General features: G+C 41.0%; 4 protein-coding genes and 1 long non-coding RNA gene across 6 annotated transcripts; 3 read left to right on the top strand and 2 right to left on the bottom strand.

The window, feature by feature from the left end:
• The first annotated feature begins 2,452 nt into the window (after positions 1 to 2,452).
• On the top strand, positions 2,453 to 3,464 carry LOC4349696 (uncharacterized). The gene is made up of 2 exons (XM_015762446.3): positions 2,453 to 2,788; positions 3,146 to 3,464. The coding sequence occupies exons 1-2, from the start codon at positions 2,588 to 2,590 to the stop codon at positions 3,257 to 3,259; spliced, it is 315 nt and encodes a 104-aa protein (XP_015617932.1). The 5' UTR covers positions 2,453 to 2,587; the 3' UTR covers positions 3,260 to 3,464.
• Positions 3,465 to 3,710: 246 nt separating this feature from the next.
• On the bottom strand, positions 3,711 to 6,686 carry LOC4349695 (probable protein S-acyltransferase 1). Its single transcript, XM_015762445.2, has 5 exons — positions 6,513 to 6,686; positions 6,233 to 6,412; positions 5,683 to 5,994; positions 4,647 to 4,880; positions 3,711 to 4,453 (listed from the first exon to the last, which is right to left on the bottom strand). Exons 1-5 carry the CDS (start codon positions 6,606 to 6,608, stop codon positions 3,866 to 3,868), a joined length of 1,410 nt encoding a protein of 469 aa, XP_015617931.1. The 5' UTR covers positions 6,609 to 6,686; the 3' UTR covers positions 3,711 to 3,865.
• LOC136354010 (uncharacterized) lies at positions 5,871 to 6,919 on the top strand. The gene is made up of 2 exons (XR_010737686.1): positions 5,871 to 6,008; positions 6,260 to 6,919. It is a non-coding gene; the product is annotated as an uncharacterized lncRNA (long non-coding RNA).
• A 2,014-nt stretch (positions 6,920 to 8,933) lies between these two features.
• Positions 8,934 to 14,089, top strand: LOC4349694 (glutamine--fructose-6-phosphate aminotransferase [isomerizing] 1). Its single transcript, XM_015761695.3, has 11 exons — positions 8,934 to 9,400; positions 9,887 to 10,059; positions 10,651 to 10,762; positions 11,102 to 11,241; positions 11,729 to 11,890; positions 12,195 to 12,522; positions 12,646 to 12,896; positions 12,973 to 13,087; positions 13,166 to 13,421; positions 13,507 to 13,675; positions 13,789 to 14,089. The coding sequence occupies exons 1-11, from the start codon at positions 9,157 to 9,159 to the stop codon at positions 13,870 to 13,872; spliced, it is 2,034 nt and encodes a 677-aa protein (XP_015617181.1). The 5' UTR covers positions 8,934 to 9,156; the 3' UTR covers positions 13,873 to 14,089.
• A 616-nt stretch (positions 14,090 to 14,705) lies between these two features.
• Positions 14,706 to 16,827, bottom strand: LOC4349693 (uncharacterized). Of its 2 annotated transcripts, none has more exons than XM_015761698.3 (2): positions 16,435 to 16,827; positions 14,706 to 15,798 (listed from the first exon to the last, which is right to left on the bottom strand). In XM_015761698.3, the coding sequence occupies exons 1-2, from the start codon at positions 16,449 to 16,451 to the stop codon at positions 14,919 to 14,921; spliced, it is 897 nt and encodes a 298-aa protein (XP_015617184.1). In that variant the 5' UTR covers positions 16,452 to 16,827; the 3' UTR covers positions 14,706 to 14,918. The 2 variants fall into 2 exon arrangements, with proteins under 2 accessions (XP_015617184.1, XP_015617185.1); XM_015761699.3 differs by having other exon boundaries at positions 14,706 to 15,712.
• Between the last annotated feature and the right edge of the window lie 2,855 nt (positions 16,828 to 19,682).

Genomic DNA, 19,682 nt, shown 5'->3' with positions numbered 1-19,682 from the left:
TTTCGTATATATACATGACATTACCTGATTATTTGTTGCCTTATCTCCAGCAAGATACCAGGACTGGAAGGCACAAGTGATAATTATTTTAATTTCATCCAAGAGATTAGTATTATCGGTGATTAAACAATCAATCTAGCAGTGAACTTTTTCTCTCAAATAAAATGAGTTATCAACTTAGCAAAACATAACATAACAGTTGCGGTGTTTATATAGTAAGCCTCAATATCTGGTTGTGTCTCAACGATTCGTACACCAACTGATACAAGTCTTTCCTTGAAGGTCTGGAGCAAATTAATGCAGAGAATCCACCTGTTGTTTACCTTTTCAGCAATAGTATAGTTTCCACTTGAATCATCTAAGTTTCCTTAAACAACACATCTATCAAGCAATTATTATCTAGGTCAGCATGACCTAAAAGCTCCTCCATTTCTTCCAAAGAACTCATGATCTTCAGTATGTTATCCTCTACAGTGGAATCCTGAACTCGTGTGTGAAGATATAGTATGTAATTCTTCAGCTGCTGGGAGGCTTTGATGAAATATCTTTGAAGATATCAAGAAAGAGGTTTCTTTTACTTTTTTTTTGAAGGCTTTGTATAATTGTTTATAATGCTGAAGCACTTGGACTGCCCAATTGATGAAGTATTTCCATCTTGGAGTTCGTAAGAACTTTCTTGCTAAATCAATTTGGCTTTTTCAGCTGACATGTGTCCAAAGTCAGCTCCCAGATCACAAGTCCTTTCAAAAACAATAGCTTTCTCACTGAACTGTTTGTATTGGTCATGTGACATGTTCAGATTCTTTGTCTCATTGAGGATACCAACAATATCAGACGCTGATGGTGCATACACAACACAGCGTAATGTATGTCCAATTGACGCCAATATAGCTGAAATGAGCTTTGTCTTCCCAGAATCTTGCGGTCCTTTTATCAACTTAATATTGTGTTCGATGTGTTTGCAGGATAGAGAAGATACTATGGATTCCATTGCTTCTATTTGGTATTCATCAAGATCGTTCTCGAATTGAGAGGTATCAAATGAATTGTTGCAATATGGACATCGGTCGGCGACCTGCAAAGAAAAGCAGGGAAACGGCAAAAAAAAAAAAACTTAGGACAACTATTTTGGATGTACCCCAGTAGTAGCGTAGCAAGATTCATATATAGGCTTGAATGCCAGTTCTTTTCTGATTAGGATGTAGCTTTTACCTCAAATTTCGTTAGCATATTTTTGGTATGAGTTTCTTATAAAAATGAAGTCACTTTAAAATATCAAATAAATCTATATTTTAAGTTTGTAATAATTAAAACTCAATTAAACATGCGTTAATGGCTTTCTCATTTCACCAGGGATGGAAATTGTTGCGGTTAAGAAATTGCAACTTTCCAAATAGGAACTCGCCAATCCATGTAACTTTATTTCATCTTCATTTTAATCAATCTCATTTTACATATTTAGTTGCAACTAAATCTTTTCCAACAAGATCTTTCTCGGTTATATTTTGATAAAAGAATGTATTAAAATCAGACGTTGTTTGATTAGTTATAGAAAATTTGTTATTTTTACGTAAAATTTTCATGATACTCATATGCTACTGAGCGTACTACCATGTTCTTAAAGGTGATGCAGAAGCACGTCGGCTGTGGCGCCCCCAAGGAACACTTCTGCGAGTTCGTTGCCTTCGAGTTCTACCGCCTCACAGGCTGACGCTAGAGCGCGCTTATGGCTCTAACTAGCTAGCTTCTCGCTAGCCGCCCAAAAATGTTTTGGTATACTCCTTGCTGGTGATATTGTAGGATAAGACTATTTACATGTTTCATTTGGTAAAAGATGGGCCTGTTCAGATTATAGCCAAAATAAACCTTACCAAAATTTGGCAAGTTGGCAATGTAATTTTGACAGGATTTCTTATGTATTTACTAAATTTGGCAACAAACTAAACGTAGACATTCTTTTGGCAACTTCACTAAAAAATGGTATTGTTGAAAATGGCATCAAAGTGAACAGTCCCGATGTGATTCCGATGGTATGGAAATGAGGGAGAAACCCCCGTCCATTTTTATTACCTAGGGTAGAATGAGAGTTAGGAGGAAATTTTCCCTTTTATATATAGACTATATTATCTAGAAAAATTTCAACTGTTCCTTTTTTAAAAGAAACACAACACAACACAAACACGCATGTAGTCAGAACGCGCACACATTACGCTATAAATATACACACATCCTACTCCTATGAATACCTTAAAAGAACATATTAGAATATCGGTCTTAAATTAAATCCCATATAATCTCCATAATTTTTTCTCCAGATAATGGAATATGACTTAAAAAATCAAATTGTTGCTAATCTACCATTAATTCCCTAGTATCAATTCTCAATTGTCTTTCCAGAAGTTTCCAAACACCTGGCGAGATTAAAAAAAAAAAAAGAGACATCCTGCTGCCTGTTGGTTACCATTGGATCAAAATATGCGGTCCAGATAGGAGTCCAGTCCCCACCCGAGCGAGGCGGCGGCGGAACTCCCGGCCTCCGGCGAACCCAGCAGCCGCCACCTCTCGCGGCTCCAATCACACAGACCAGATGATGGCCGCGGCGGCCGTCTACCGGCGGGTGCTCAAGGCGGTGCAGAAGCACGTCGGCGGGGGCGACTCCAAGAAGCACTTCCGCGAGTTCGTCGCCTCCGAGTTCCGCCGCCCCACTGGCACGGACGCCGACGCCAGAGCGCGGCTGCGGCTCGCCGGGGATTACACCTACCTCCTCGCCAGCGTCCACCACCACAAGGTTAGACTTAGTACGTTTTCCTAGGTTCATCCTCTTTTCCTGTTTCGCGCATTCTTTTAGCACACGATGTGTTCGATGAAATGGCTAGGAAGACTTCTCTCCCCTTTCCTATTGGGTTATTTACTGTTTTTGTGCCAAATCATTGCTCTGATTGATGTGATGAGTTGAACTTCTTTCAGTGTGTTTCAGTATAAGAGCTCGCAGTTGCTTCATTGCTGATTCCCACTTCCCAGTACATCACACCTAGTTTAGGCGGAACAAAAATTACACATTCGTTGCAATATTGGCATGTTTCGATTAGCTTTTCATGCACTGTATACCATGTTAACTCTGTAAATCATGTTATCGGTTGCCCAGGACCTGCTATTCTCGTATAATATAGCTGTGGACCGATCAGAGGAGATGAAGAAGATATTGAACAAATCTGCTGCTAGTGTAGGCCTTCAGCTTCCAGATGTCTATCAGGCGTGAGGAACTTCATTTTTGCAGAAATGTGCAATCTTTGGTACTGCCTTTTAGCGACGATTTTCTTCCAGAAGCTTTACTTGCAACCAGTAATTTGCTTTCAAATTCCAGATTTCAGTTAGTCTGGAAAGTTTAGCTTGTAAGCTGTAAGCAGCTGTATTTTTTTTACCAAATAATGAGCAATGGAATCATTATTTAACGATTTACGTTATATTGGTCCTGCTTTATGGATTATTTTGTTAATGTCATGCCCCTTCTGTGACTTGCTCAACATCTGCATTGTTAGCTTCTCCTTTGTAGTACCATAAAGGCAGTAGAGCAATCTGATCTGTTGCATCATTAAGGTAGTAATCAATCAACATAACTCTTTTCTTTTTATGTCCACATTACGGCCCACATGCTATAGAAAGTAGAAACATATAGTGCAGGAAAGCGTGAACAGTGCAACATGGGCTTCTAGATGTAAAATAATACATTATAAAAAGTTTGGCTGAGGCATACAGTCATTCACTTTCTGTTTTTATTTATCATGTGTAATGCTAAGAATAATGTCAACTCATAATGGCCATGTATATGAACAGATTATCAATTTAGATGAGTAATACAGATCTATTAGTTCACATCCCCCAAATTTTGGGTAGAACTTCTATCTGAACTGTTACTTTTTCCAGCAATGCCCTCATTGCTTTCATCCTCAGATGCTGCTGCATTAGCTTCTATTGATGTTTGTTCTGAACTTGTGTTTGAACTAATAATTTCCTTACCACCATCTTCACTTATTTCGTCCTTATATTCTACAGTAGCTATTTCAGATGTTCGAGCACCTTCATTTGCTTGTTGTACCCAAGTTGAAGCAAAAGGCACTAGTCTATCATCTTCATTCCTGTTCTTGTCATCTGGATTATCTTCAAAGGAACCATAGTCTATGTTCTGAAGCACTGTTGGGATCTGCATACCCCCCACGAGTATATCCTTGTTTCCCATCTCTAAATCAATCTTTTCCCTTGGATCAGTCAAATCCAGCGCAATATATGGAGTATAAAATCCAGCTTCCAGTGCGCCCTCACCTACCCATGAACAGAAATTGTTCTGTGGTGGAGGGATCTTGGTGAAGAACACTTCTACAAAGTTTGCTGCAACGCTCTTTCGGTAGGGGTTGTCCTTCTTGTTGTAGTGGTATCTGAAGTTTTCATATGTTGTCTGCAGAATTTGCAGTTGGATCTAGTTAGACATTCATTTAACACCGTGTATGGAGCTGCTAATTGAAGCCATCAGAACTATCTCAGACTCTTAATACTGTCTACTCATCAAAATGCATTTACTGAATTCCAGTATAAGAGAACCAGTAACTGTAGCATGTTTCTGGAATAGATAAAGAAGGAAGTAAGTTTACCTGATTAGTACTGATCAGATAAAGATGAAATACTGTGAGACCACCAACAAACCATACAACAATAAAAGTATATATGATTAGCACAAATGAGTATGTTTCCTTTCGCAAAGCCTTCCAGATGGATCCGCCATCGTCTCCCCTTTCATAGTAGACATTCACCCATGAAAAGATGAAAACAATTATACACAGGAAAGTTGATGTCGCTACAAACAGAAAGAAGTAGCGGTAGTTCCTCTGCAAGAAAAAAGAAAAAAAATGTCATTATTTTGATAAGCAAGTGGAAACCATCCGAGAATGTAATGATCACGCATTCAAAAATACTTTAACATAATTTCTGTATTAAGAGATTTTGTGAGTTGCTGAAATATGGAATTCAGGTGATCGTTAGTGCTTGGTTAATCTGCTCTTTCACATAAGTTATTCCTGGACCTTAGGTTCACTGAATTAATTGCGAGAAATTCTTTTAGAAATATATGCTTGAGGCCTCGAAAATGTATGTTAGGTATAGTTCAGGTCTTGCTCTGAAAAATTCGTTGTTCTGTTCCCGTAGTTACCTAACCTTATCTGTACATCTAGTCAAACAGTGGAATTAGTTAACAACTCATTCGTGGTGATTTTGTACTTAAAAAATAGCTTACATTGAGCCTGGTGTAATTCAACTTGGATGATTGATGAGTTTTTTTTAGCTAAAAGTAAAGTTACAAGTCTCAAATTCAAGTCAAAATGTCTTGTTAAGCTCTGTAGCTTTATGAATAACTTACAAATAGTCAAATGCTGAAGATGACTGGAAGGAATTTGGTTGGACATTGACCATTGGCAGGGAAGACATTTTTTTTTGCATATACCAGCTTCTTATTGAAACTTGAAAGTAAGTTCATTCATTCCATAGAGCTTTTTTAAGAGACTCATTGCATAGAGTTTGGTTATTCTCTACCAGATGCCTAAAAACACTATGGAAACAAATAGTACTGGAACTGCACATTGAATTTAAGGCTGATGACTATACTGATTGCTGCATCATTGATTGTTTACTTACAAGTCCAATGCACTGGCCGACCCATGGGCAGTGGTGATCAAACTTTTCAACGCAGTTGTTGCAGATGGAGCAATGTGAGGATCGCGGTGGGCGGTACCTTAGGCAGGTCTCGCAAAACTTCACCTTCACCGTGAAGCCATTGACTGTAACATCCTTTGCCCTACGGAACCTCATCCGTGGAGTTCTCCCTGAGCTCCACTCCATCGATGGTGTGGTTGAGCCAAGAAATTCATCGGCTTCAGGTGGTGCTCTTGTGTTCCTTGGCACTATCCCTGGGTCCCTGGCTGATGTCATGAATAGGAAGAAAAGGTCCTGCAATTTTGAAGGTGAAATTCACATGACTGTGCAGTGCTAGACATGCTGTATAGTGGAAATTAGACTTGTGGAATCTTGAACCCCTGATTGACTGATTTCAGTTTCAGATATTGAAGCTGAAATCACTGTGACTACCATGCTGATTAATTGTTTGGTATATGTCACTAGAGAACGGATTGGCAATCAAAATTCTATGTGAAGAAGCAACTTATAATTGATTTGGGGATTCACTAACCGCTGCTGTTGTGATGATGACTATCAGCTGTGCAGCTCGACGCATCCGTTGTTGAGAGCGGTGGATTGTGGACTCCATCTGGTAGCTGAAGACGATGGCCGGGCCAAGGATGAGGAACATGGACAACAGCAGGGAGGCTGCATCCGGGCCAATAATAAGGCGTCCACCACACAAGAATATCTGCAAAATGAAGGAAAACCAGTCTACCTCTCAGCTATGAAGTTGAAGAAGCTGAAGCCAGATCGCTGGAGCAAGAAAGAAAGAAAGAAAGAGCAGGCACGTTGTTTCCCTTCCAGACTTGGTAGAGCCTCTTGGGCTTGGCGTGCAGCTGCTGTGGGTCATTAGCCTCGAACTCCTGTGATGACGCCATGATCATGATTCATGGCAGCATGGCCTCCTCGCTGCTGCTGGTTGCATTGAGGGTGTTATGTGCCTGTGCTTAGCTTTGATCGACGAGGTCCCAGCTTTCGTTGTGATGTCATGCATAGTTGTTGCCGTTGTAGTACTTGTCTTGTACTCTTGTGTTGTTGGAGATGGAGGACAGTAGGCCAAGTTAGGAGCACTAGCATAGAAAAATATTGAGAAACAGGTGTGGACAAAACTGAGGACTGGCCGGCGCCCCCAATATATTTGCTGTATGTATATCCTTCCGTGATCCCCGCTGGAAATATATGCTTCCCTGTACTATTCTTGACTGTACTATGCTCTGCTCGGTGATCCCCTGCAGGGCTGAACTCCATGTAAGAGTATGATAGAAGACGCAGTGCTGTCAAGGAGCTGAAAGATCAATGAATTTATATAAAAAGATGTGTTACAAGCAGAAGCTATATATGGTATTGGAGCTCTTAATTGGCGATTTGCTTTGTACAAGTCAGATTATATCAGAAACCGAATCTAAGCAACTAACTGTTCCAAGCTCTTAAGGATAACAAATTTATGAGATGACGGTTCAAATGCTGTTGCTATCCGTGAAGCTAGGGACTTTGTTTCCGTTTTGATGCAGTAAAGAGATGTACGTTCTGTCCTAGAGCTAATAACAATATTGCCCATGAAATGGTGACGTTTGGCACTACGTTGGGTCCCTCTGGACTGGTTGTATGGTTCCCTCTGTTCATCTGTACTCTAGTGAACAGTTCTTTGGAGTAATGGAAGTTTCTTTTCGGGAGGCTGGAAACTGAAGCAACATCAATCCAGTGATAATTAGGTCCCGTTCTTTTCTCCAAATGAATATTAAGATTTTCGTGACACGTTTTTCAAACTGCTAAACGGTACGTTTCGTGCGAAAATTTTCTATATGAAAGTTACTCTAAAATATCATATTAATCTATTTGAATATTTTTCAAGTTTGCAATAATTAAAACTCAATCAATCATACGTTAATACCACTTCATTTTACGTAAAAAACTTAATCTTAATTTTTATTTTTAGGATAAAAGAACACCACTTTGTCGTATTGATCATTTGGGTGTGTGTTTTTTAAACTCGGGTAGTGCCCATTAGAGAAAGAAAGAGTAGACCAGTTATAATCTTGATTAATCACGTGGTCTCGAATGAGAACGTAGTTTAGTCATTAGTAGTTTAGTACATTTAGCTTAGTCATTACTATACACTGCACATAAGCAACATGGACAAGTATCAGAATTCAGAAACATGGAGTACTTTGTTTGTTTCTTGGAAACCGGTAGGCAGATGGTAGGAGATTTTTAGGGAGAATGAGTCAAGCAAGAAAAGAAAGAGGAGCTACGTCCACGCTGCCCTTTGCTGACCAGTCCCAGACCTTGCTACTCTGACTTGGGTTACTCCATGCATCCATTCCATCTAATCTACAACTTTAATCACTCCAATTAGCAATAAACACAATCTCTCAGTGTCAAATTAACACGACTGAAAATCCTAACACGTGTGCATATTTCTCTTCAAAAAATATCTGATCCATACTATGGCTTAAAACACGCACTCAGTTGTCATCTACTGCAACTACTAGTAAAAATCGACGTCCAAATTAATCAGAACCGCGACGCTTGGCACAAGCATGACAAATCTACACATGTATTAACATTTTTTTTAACACGTACTCCCTCGTTCCTAAAAAAAAAAGACAAACCCTGATTTCCATGTCCAACGTTTGACCGTCTGTCTTATTTGAAAAAATTATAAAAAAAAAATAAAAAGACAAGTCACGCATAAAATATTAATCATGTTTTATCATCTAATAACAATGAAAATACAAATTATAAAAAAAATCATATAAGACGGACAGTTAAAGTTAGACACGGAAAGCCAGAGTTTGCCTTTTTTTTTTGGGACGGAGGGAGTACACATGTATTAACATTGACCATGACAAGTGACAGCCAACCGTAATGAGTACTTCCTCCATCGCCATGATTTTCAGTATTCAATTTTAGCTATTCGTCTTATTTATTTTTTTTAAAAAAATTAAAAACATAAATCTCGCATAAAGTACTATTTATGTTTTATTATCTTATAACAATAAAAATACTAATTATAAATAAAATCAAATAAGACGGACGATTAAAATTATACGCGAAAACCACCTAGATTTCCATTTTTCCTTCCGAAGAGCTGTGCGCTACAGTAGCCGTCCGATCCAAATCGTGCGGCTACTGGGTCACAGGCTACACGTCAGCCTGTCTTGTTGTACTCGATCAGCTATAAAATTTGGGCTTTGACTCCCCCACCCAAATACGCGGCCTTCTCCTATCAAAAAATAAGAAAAAAACGCGGCCTTTTTCTCCTCTTCTTCCTCCGCCTCGGCCGGCGACTCCTCGCCGCCGACGTAACCGCGTCCTCTCTCTCTCTCTCTCTCTCTCTCTCTCTCTCTCTCTCTCTCTCTCTCTCTCTCCTCCGAGCCCAGAAACTTCTGGAAGCTTCTAGTAGCCCAACCCAGCGCGGCGCGGCGCACGATGTGCGGGATCTTCGCGTACCTCAACTACAATGTGTCGCGGGAGCGCCGGTACATCCTCGAGGTCCTCTTCAATGGCCTCCGCCGCCTCGAGTACCGCGGCTACGACTCCTCCGGTATCGCCGTCGACGCCGACGTTCCCTCCTGCGCTTCTACTTCTGCGGTGCCGCCGTACGCCGGGGCGCCCCCGCTGGTGTTCCGCCAGGAGGGCAAGATCGAGAACCTCGTGCGATCCGTCTACTCCGGTCAGTGCCTTTTCCCTCCTGATTATGCTGAAAAATGGGTTGAATTTTGGGTTCTTGGGATGGATTTTTGCACGATTTTCATGTGTTATGTGGTCTGACTCGGCTGTATCACTTGGTAAAAGCTTTGAATTTTGATTGGGATCCATATCACATTTTGGGGAATATCATTATGTCCTTTAGCGATTTTGGGTTTAGTGATCCTTGCGAGGGAAATTCTTCTGTTCGCACTTTGCATTTTTGGGATAGCTCCCAAAATTCTGGATCTCCTCGGAAAAGGTAGAATTTGACCCATTCGGATCAACTCTAAATCTTCTTGGGTTTATGGCATTTTTTGTGATTTATTCAATTTAACACTTGGAGAGTTGAGTTCCTTGCTCTATGAATTTCCTGACGATTTATACCGTACACAATTAGTCTCGGCTACAATTTTGGTGTTCTCTTGTACTCTATATCTTTTGTCATGTTGGATGTTTGTGTATTTTTCAGAGGTTGATGAGAAGGATGTGAACCTGGACGCCGCCTTCAATGTGCATGCTGGAATTGCCCACACCAGGTGGGCCACGCACGGTGTGCCTGCCCCAAGGAACAGCCACCCCCAATCTTCTGGTGCTGGCGATGAATTCTTGGTCGTCCACAATGGCATCATCACAAACAACGAGGTTCTTGTTTACTTTGCTCTTCTGAAGTTCTGATATTGTACTAGAATTCTTGTATAGTATTTGTCTCTCATCATCTTTACAGCTGGGGAATGCACATGCATTATTGCAACTATGGTGGATTTATGCTAGTGGCCAACATGTTATCTTCCAAGCCCTGCACATGGGCTGTCTTCAATCTCCATAGACGCCTCACTATTGTTGTTAAATAATCTGCCGTTTAGTTGAAAGCTCATATGCTTTTACTGGAATAAAATAACTGCAGTAGATTAACTAGCAACTAGAATATCAGTGGGTTCTAAATAACTACAGTAGATTAACTAGCAACTAGAATATCAGTGGGTTCTATCTCATTTTGCTAGATTATTGTCGTTGTAATGCAGATAATATTATCTTATAGAAGTGGCAAATGACAATATACTGAATTCACAATAAGTTTATTAGACGTTTATGAATCAGCCAACCATCTCAAACTTGGTTTCATGATCATGTGTAACCTCATGATACCTTCTCAAATTAATGTAGCAACAGATGATAATGATGTAAACAGATAAATTCCCATCATAACTTGGTATTTTTGATGTATCTGCTCAGGTTCTGAAAGAGACACTAATCCGACATGGGTTCACCTTTGAGTCTGATACTGACACAGAAGTCATCCCTAAGTTGGCAAAGTTTGTTTTTGATAAGGCACATGATGAAGAAGGTATATATATTCTTGACAACGGACGAGATGTACTCCCTGATCTTTAGCTAAACCTTTCATTCTCAGGTTATAATTATATTATCATTTCTTTGGAGCAAGAATTATACTACTATGATCTATGTTGAAAACTAGATTTGCCACCTAAGAACTAGATGAGGCAATAAATATACCTTATTATGCTTTTCGCGCTCAGAAATTTTTATTTACGCAATACATTACTCTTAACAAGGCAGGAGAATTCTTACAAAATTCAAAAGGAAAAGAAATTGGTAACTAGATTCTATATGTTGGTCTTACTGTTCTAGTTCTAGTTAAGGCAACTTTTAATTATTTTCTCAGGTGATGTGACATTTAGCCAAGTTGTTATGGAAGTCATGAGGCAGCTTGAAGGAGCCTACGCACTCATCTTTAAAAGCCCACACTACCCCAATGAATTGATTGCATGCAAACGGGGCAGCACACTGATACTCGGTGTCAATGTAAGTGCATCCTGGTTTGTTTTAAACTATCAGCTAGGTTCTAATCAAGCATAGTAAAACGGTGATTTTTATTTTGTGTAAGAATGATGTGTTATGCTCTTGAGCTACTTCCTTTGCTGTTCAAGTTGACTTTATTATGTAGTATTACTAGACCTAACATCGAAAGTTAACTTTACCTCTGTTCTCTCTTCACCATTCTTATCTCCATCTGCTTCAAACATAAAGTCCACACTCAATAGAGTAACTATGAACTACTTGCTCTGGTTAACTGCCACATGTTTTGTTCTATAAAAATGCAAACGTGAGAAACTGTGAAGTAGGTTGCTTGCAGATTAAATAATTTTATTTTGTGGTGATGTTGGTTTGGTTATGAGTTATCTTTTGTGTAATCATTTTTTACAGAATTTATAGATGCTATAAATGTTCTGCTTCTTTTTTAGTTGGAACCATTTTTTTTTATATTTGTAACTGTTGTCTCTGTTTTCAGGAATTAAGTGGCCAAAATAGTGGGAAACCATTTCATGATGTCAAAGCTCTGACAACAAACGGGAAGCCGAAAGAATTATTCTTCTCTAGTGATTTATTTGCTATTGTGGAGCATACCAAGAATTATTTGGCTATCGAAGATGATGAAATTGTTCATATTAAGGTACTCTTCAGCTTTCTCTGTTGATTGACCTGCCTTATCTGTTCTATTTTGCCTTTACCTTTTTTTAGAAAGAAAGATCATTTTTAATGGGGGACAATCTATATTTTCTAGACCTAAAGTTATCTGTTTCCTTTGTACCATTTTACCTGCCAATTTGACAATTGTATTTTTATTATGTCGCTGGTTTTTTATTTACTCTGAAATAATATGTAGACACGCTAGTGCAACATTTCTTTTGTTTCTTTGACATCATTAGCCTTACATTTGATGCCTTGTGTAAGCTTTAACAATTTGGCCATTGCAGGACGGCAGTGTGTCGATCCTTAAGTTTGACCATGAGAAAGAGAAGCCAGCTTCTGTTCAACGAGCATTGTCTGTCCTTGAGATGGAAGTTGAGCAGATAAAGAAAGGAAGTTATGACCACTTCATGCAAAAGGAAATCCATGAACAGCCACATTCATTAACAACAACCATGAGGGGTAGAGTGAAGGATAGTGGTGTTCTTTTAGGAGGATTAAAGGAAAAGGAGTACCTCAAAACTATTAGGCGCAGTAGAAGGTTAGTTTTCATTGGCTGTGGTACAAGTTACAATGCTGCCTTGGCTGCAAGACCTTTTGTGGAGGAATTAACTGGTATGCCAACTTATTGTCCTGACTCCTTATGTAGATATTTTAGATGTCAACATCAGTGACAATATGTATTAGCTACCTGTTTCTTGACCCAGATACTTCATCCTTGCATTATTTGGACAATAGGTATTCCTGTGACTATGGAGGTTGCAAGTGACTTGCTGGACAGACAAGGTCCCATCTACAGGGAAGACACTGCATTTTTCGTTAGCCAGTCAGGGGAGACAGCAGATACCCTCCTTGCTCTTGATTATGCACTAGAAAATGGAGCACTTTGTGTTGGCATAACAAATACCGTAGGAAGCACACTGTCAAGAAGAACACATTGTGGAGTTCATATCAATGCTGGTTGTGAGATAGGTGTTGCTAGTACGAAGGTTAATTTCTGTCTATTCTCATGCTTCAACCCTTTTTTGGTCATTTTGATTCCTAACAGTTTCTCCTATCTTGCAGGCATATACAAGTCAAATAGTAGTCATGGTGATGGTGGCCTTGGCTGTTGGATCTGATCAAATATCCACCCAAGTTAGACGTCAAGCTATCATCAGTGGTCTTTCCAATCTTCCAAGTATGTCGTGTTAGATCTAGTCTAGGAAATTGTTTCTTTTGAACAACCTTTTCCAAATTTGTCTATTTTACTACACAGGCAATGTCAGCGAGGTTTTCAAACTTGATACTGAGATGAAGGAACTTGCCTCTTCCTTGATCGATTCAGAGTCTCTCCTTGTGTTTGGCAGAGGTTATAACTATGCCACTGCCTTAGAGGGTGCTCTTAAAGTTAAGGAGGTTGCTCTGATGCACAGCGAAGGCATGCTTGCTGGTGAAATGAAGCATGGACCACTTGCACTAGTGGATGAAAACCTTCCGATCATCGTCATTGCTACACGTGATGCGTGCTTCAGGTAAGCGCTTTGGACAGACTACAGAGCACGTTCATTTTCTTTTCATTTTTCAAGGAGTTCCTCTAAACATCTTCACCTCTTGCAGCAAGCAGCAATCAGTGATTCAGCAGCTCCTTTCTCGCAAGGGGCGTCTGATAGTGATGTGCTCAAAGGGAGACGCATCTGCCGTTTGCCCTAGTGGATCTTGCAGGGTTATTGAAGTTCCAGAGGTCGCTGACTGTCTCCAGCCAGTGATTAACATAATTCCGTTACAGGTTTGCACATTCTTTGAATTGTTTAATTTCATCAAATTCCAGAACTTCTACTTATGCTTTATCATTTGTGAAACAATTTCATTTACTGAGTGTGTTGTTATTTGTTCGTTCAGCTGCTCGCATACCATCTGACAGTTCTTCGAGGATTTGATGTTGATCAACCAAGGAATCTGGCAAAGAGTGTGACTACCCAATGAGTAGGGGGTTCTATCAGATAGTTCAGAAGTTGTATCAGATCCAATAGAGTTCAGACGTTGTATCAAATCCATCCTATAGAGAATAGGTTGTGTAGCTATTGTTTGAATGTTATTACTCATAGCCATTTCACAGTTATGTAATTATTTTTAGATAATAACTGAGATTCTTGAGGTGGCTAGCATTACAATATTGTTGATGAACTCCATCAATTTTTCATATCTGTATTTGTCCTGACTGATGATGCATTGACTCGCTGAAAATCTGTGAGGTGTCCCAATCCTGAAACTACATGGAACTTCTCCATTGGCTGATTGATGGCTGATTAATGCTTGTCTTATCATACATGAGAATATAGATAATTTGTTTACAAAGTCAACGGTACATATCATCAAACCAATTGTTGATTAAGAAATCATCCAACATCAACTGACAATCAAAACCTTTCCTGTCTGCTCAGCTCTGCTGGTATGATACAAACATTGCTGCTATTAACAAATCGTAGTCCCAATTAGTGTTGTGAACAGAATTAAAAAGCTACTATCTTCTCACCCAGCTTTCTTTAAGCTGAAGCTTAAGAGTTTCAGAGTTCAGATGCACACAGAATCCATGGGCCGCAACGTGCATGTACACCTCGTTATGTTTATGCATATTCATATTAATTAACAACAACCAACTTTTGGAACAGAGAAAGTGCGAGCTTCATCCCCTGCTTCACCAAAAAGAAGGGGATACAGTAGAACATCTGTGGCAAACTAAGAAGGAAAACAATGATCATGTCATTGCCATACAAAATGCATCCAACCAGGCGCAACTGCTGTTACAAGTGCAGGCATCTCATAATACACCACTTCTTTTAAAATTGCAATTCGGGTTCTTATAAAGTCACCACACCAACGGGTTGTGGCAGGGTAGCAACATGATGCATACTAAAACACACGCACACAAACCTAAAGGCGAGGGATACAGTTTAAGGATGCAAAGCGAAAGCTAAACTGGAACACAGCTGCTCAAGGCCAGGGCAAAGTAGATGACTGGATCAAATAATTCATTGCCTGGCTCGCGATTTCGCCCTGCTGGCCTCCTCTGGGGTTGATGGGAACAGCTCCACGTACCTTGTCCCAATGGTCATCTTGTCCTTGCACATGGCTGTCTTTGCAACCTCTGCTGTTGGGAACTCCACAAAGGCTTCTCCAGTGGCCTTACCATCTGGACGGTACGCGATGTGCACATTTTCCTCCGTCAGCTCATACTCCACAAAGAACTTGATGATGTCTTCAGTGGTAGCAGAGTAGGGCAGGCCACGGAGCTTGAGCACCTCAGTATATTCCATGCTGCTCTTGTCTTCAGCTGGTTTCTTGGGCCGTGGAGGTGGGGAGTGACGGTACTCCGAGTCGAAGAAGCCGCCCTGGTTCACCTCAGCAGCTATTGCGCTGTAGTACTCTTGCTTCTTGCATCTGAACACCTCAACATACCTCCTGCCCATGTTCTGCCGGTTGCGGTGCAGTGCAAACTCTGCTTGCATGGCTGATGGGAATACGACAAAAGCCTCGCCGGTGAAGCGGCCATTCTTGTGAACCAAGAGGCAGTCCACTATGTCCAGCCCAACAAAGAACTTGAAGATGTCAAGATCGTCGCAGTCAAAGGGGAGCCCTCGTAGACGGACCCCTGGAAAGTTCTGGATGGCACTGTTAGCCCCTGCACCAGGTAAGTTGGCGCCGTAGGGCTGGTAGAAGGCACTGGTGCCACCAGCAGCGCTGCTGCCCATGGCTCCGAAATAGGGAGGGGCTGGTTCCATCATCCTGGCCCTCTTTGAGACATCCAAGGGACTGCCTGCGGTCACTGCGAAGTATGGATTGGATTCGATCATTCGTGGCCTCTTTGATCCCTCGTACCCATCCGAAACCCCCCCGCCTCCCATCATTGCCCTTCAGATAATCCAGAGTCCCAAAAAGAGAAAAGAAAAAAAAAAGGAGACGATCCCCTCATCTCTCAATCCCCATTTCATATAAAATAACCCAAACATAAAGATAACTGCACAGATAAGAAATACTAGTAATCTAAACAGGACTTGAAGGCTTAAAAAGGTAATGGAGTCGAAATGCGAACGCATTAGTGGACATAAACAAAAACTAATTAAATGTTGGCAGCATGTGAATAGAAGAAATACTCAAACTACTGGATAACACATATGAGTAGAAAAGAATGTTACAAACCACAGTTGGGATGCTGGTGCAGTTGATGAAACATCAATTTGGATGTATTACTGCCTCCGATTTATTTATTTATTTATTTATTGGGGGAGAGGGGTTTGGTTTTGTAAGGGGGAAGCTGTACATGTATCCTAAATCCTAGGCAGAAGATATCATATCATATCATGGTAGGAAAGCAAAGTGAACTACTTAGAAATTATCCCTAATAGAATCGAGAAATTGATGAGATCGCGTAAGCAAGCAAGTATTGTAGGGAAAAAAAAAGAAAGTAATGGATGAATCGGCGGGATGGAATTGCGGAGATGAATCAGGAATAAGAGAGAAAGGAAGAGGAGGAGGGGGTTGGCTTACCCGCGGTGACCGTACATGGCGAAGCCCGGCGGGGGAGGGGGTGGGGTGGCGGCTGACGACGGGGAGGGGAGGAAACCCTAGAGCGAGAGGGCGGGGAGGGGGGAGTCAAGTCGCCGCCTCTGCGCCTGAGGTTGCGTTGCGATGCGCGGAGGCGGAGGCGGAGGCGGAGGCGGAGGCTGAGGCGGGGAAGGCGGCGCGGGGCGGTGGCGGTCGGCAACGGAGGCGGCGAACGGCGGACCTGCGGCGGCGGGAGCGGGAGGCGGAGGCGGAGGTGTCGGGGACAGCGACGCGACGGCGTGAGGGGGAGAGGGAGAGCGCGGGGGAGGAGGGGACTGGCGGCGGTGGCTAGGGTTGCGGACTTGCGGGGAGGGTTGTTAGAGCGCGTCGTTTTGCGAAAAAAACCCCTCGATTTTTAAATTTTATAGCGCGGTCCTAATCCAGGCACGGTGATACGCATAGGAGGAGCAAGAGCCCATGACCGAACTGCATTGCTTACTGTTGGGCCTGGAATTACGTTATTAGGCCCATTACCTAAGGCTGATGCCGATACGATTGAGCCTGGAATTAGTCTCCGTCTTCCTTCGCACAACAACATGAAGAACAAGTGCAGATGCAGATCCAGGTGGAGAAATTTAATAATAATTTTAGAGTTCATTGTCTCATTGGTTTCGTTTTTATAATTTCTAAAAGTCTCATCAAATGGCATCACTGTACTCCTCTACACCCAGCCCACTGCCTCCCGTCTTTATTGCAATTCGGACTTTAAAAAGCCGAATAAAATTATCATTAGAGTTTATTTTTTTTAATTTCTAAAACTCCCGCCAAACACCATGACCGTGTCATCATGCTGCTTAACGGCATGCCCGTCGTCCCTCTTCTAATCGTCATTGGGATTCTATTTAAGGTTCATTGGGCTTGTTGTCTCTTCCCTCTTTATTCTCATTTATCATCGTTGTGTTGTAGATGGACTATTTTTTTAAAAAAATCTATATATTTCATTCTTATATTTTTATTATTTATTGTTTCTACTCGAACTCTTATAATTATTTATTATCAAAATTTATTTTATTTTTTTATTTCAAATGCACTCAACTTGGTGTATAGGCCTAAAATTTAAGTCTTAAGTCCATAATTTTAATATGTATTGGAAGTGACCAGTTTTTTCAATATTCTCTGTATCTTCGATGCTCTTAAATTTGGTTATATTTTAGCTGAGTTTTATGGAGGATTTCTTTGTATAATAATTCGATACCGATGTGGTGGCGGCACGCTGGTTGTGGGCCACTCATTAGGATCGATGTTCATCTTGAAGCTAGGTGATTAGGACAATTCAGCCTATATCCTATAAAAAAATGCAGAGCTACATATAATATTTTTCTATAGTCAAGACCATCATATCGTTACGTTGTTTTACCGATTGCACTTCTAGAAGGGGTGATTATTTTGTTATTGCCTAGTATTTTTTTGGGTCTTACACAGTAACAATGGGAATCGGACATAGCCATGGGAGTCAAGTCACGATGGGAATCGGAACTATTTGAAATTTTGCCTACCTATTGTTTGTTCTTTTTCCTATATATTGTTGTTCCTTTTCATGCTTCAGTTAGGAAAGGAAAACTAATGTACCATGACTGTTTCCGGCCAACATGAACACGTGCTTGTTTCATATTTTGAATTGTAAAGGTTCCAAATCAAAATTTCTATACAGATTTGTATTAAATCTCAACCGTTATAATTTGGACCCACGTGTAGATTTTTTCCTTTTTCTCCGATTAATGTGAGAATTTCTAGCCTCCACAGCGAACGTGATGCCTTCTTTCAAGACTGTTTTAATAATATAATAGATATGCCACTTAATAGAGGTGGCTTTAACAGAATGCCGCTCTATAGGATGTCCTTATAAAAATGCTACTTAATAGAGACTGTTTCTTAATAAAATGCTACTTTAGGCTGTTTTGAGACATTTTTATTTGTTTATATTTTTCCTAAACTACGCTCGCGAAATGACCGAAATACCCTTAGGATCGTTTAGATTTGGAGAATGCGTCTCCTCTCTTTCTCGCGACTTCTTCTTGGCACGCAAGGGGCCGACGCCTCCACTGCCGCCACTGCCGTCGCCCATCTACGCGCGGCCGAGAGGAGCTAGGGGCCGACGCCGCCCCATCTGTGCGCCCCCGGCCGGCCGCGCTACCGTCGCCCGTCCACGCGCGGCTGACTTTCTCTCGGCCGCGCTAGGGGCCGCCGCCCCATCCGCCTTTTCCCTGCCCCGCTCCCCACTGCAGCGCTAAACGCCGGGAAGGAGTCATCACTGCCACCGGGGAAAGGACACAGGGGTATTTTTGTCATTTCGCGCGTCATTTGCAATTAAAAGCCTTAAAACAGTTCAAAGTGGCATTTCATTAAGAAAGAGTCTTTATTGAGTGGTATTTTTATAAGAACATCCTAAAGAATGACATTCGTTAAAGCCACCTCTATTGAGTGGTATATTGTAAATTTCTCCCGGCACAGTTGAGCTCAACTCTTACCACTACCAGTAGTGGCCTCCTCCTCCCCTTTCTCCCCAACATCCCAAATCAAAGACTATACCATCTGACAGGTCTTCGAGGATTTGATGTTGATCAACCAAGGAATCTGACAAAGAGTGTGACAACCCAATGAGTAAGGGGGTTGTATCAGATAGTTCAGAAGTTGTATCAGATCCAATAGAGATCAGACATTGTATCAAATCCACCCTATAGAGAATAGGTTGTGTGGCTATTGTTTGAATGTTATTACTCATAGCCATTTCGCAGTTATGTAATTATTTTTAGATAACTGAGATTCTTGAGGTGGCTAGCATTACAATATTGTTGATTAACTCCATCAATTTTTCATTATGTCTGTGTTTGTCCTGACTGATGATGCATTGACTCGTTGAAAATCTGTGAGGTGTCCCAATCCTAAAACTACATGGAACTTCTCCATTCGCTGACGGCTGATTAATGCTTCTCCGCAAAGCACCTCAGCCTTATCATACAGTAGAATATAGAACATTTGTTTACAAAGTCAACGGTACAGATCATCAAACCAAGTGTTGACTAAAAAATCATCCAACATTAACTGACAGTCAAAACCTTTCCTGTCTGCTCAGCTCATCCTGCATTTGATGCTGCACAGCTGCTGGTATGATACAAACATTGCTGCTATTAACCAATCGTAGTCCCAATTACTGCTGTGAACCGAACTAAAAAGCTACTACTATCTTCTCA

The sequence above is a fragment of the Oryza sativa genome, chromosome 11, assembly GCF_034140825.1.
Source record: "Oryza sativa Japonica Group chromosome 11, ASM3414082v1".
In the NCBI taxonomy this organism is placed as follows: domain Eukaryota; kingdom Viridiplantae; phylum Streptophyta; class Magnoliopsida; order Poales; family Poaceae; genus Oryza; species Oryza sativa.
This window is presented reverse-complemented; position numbering and strand designations above follow the sequence as displayed.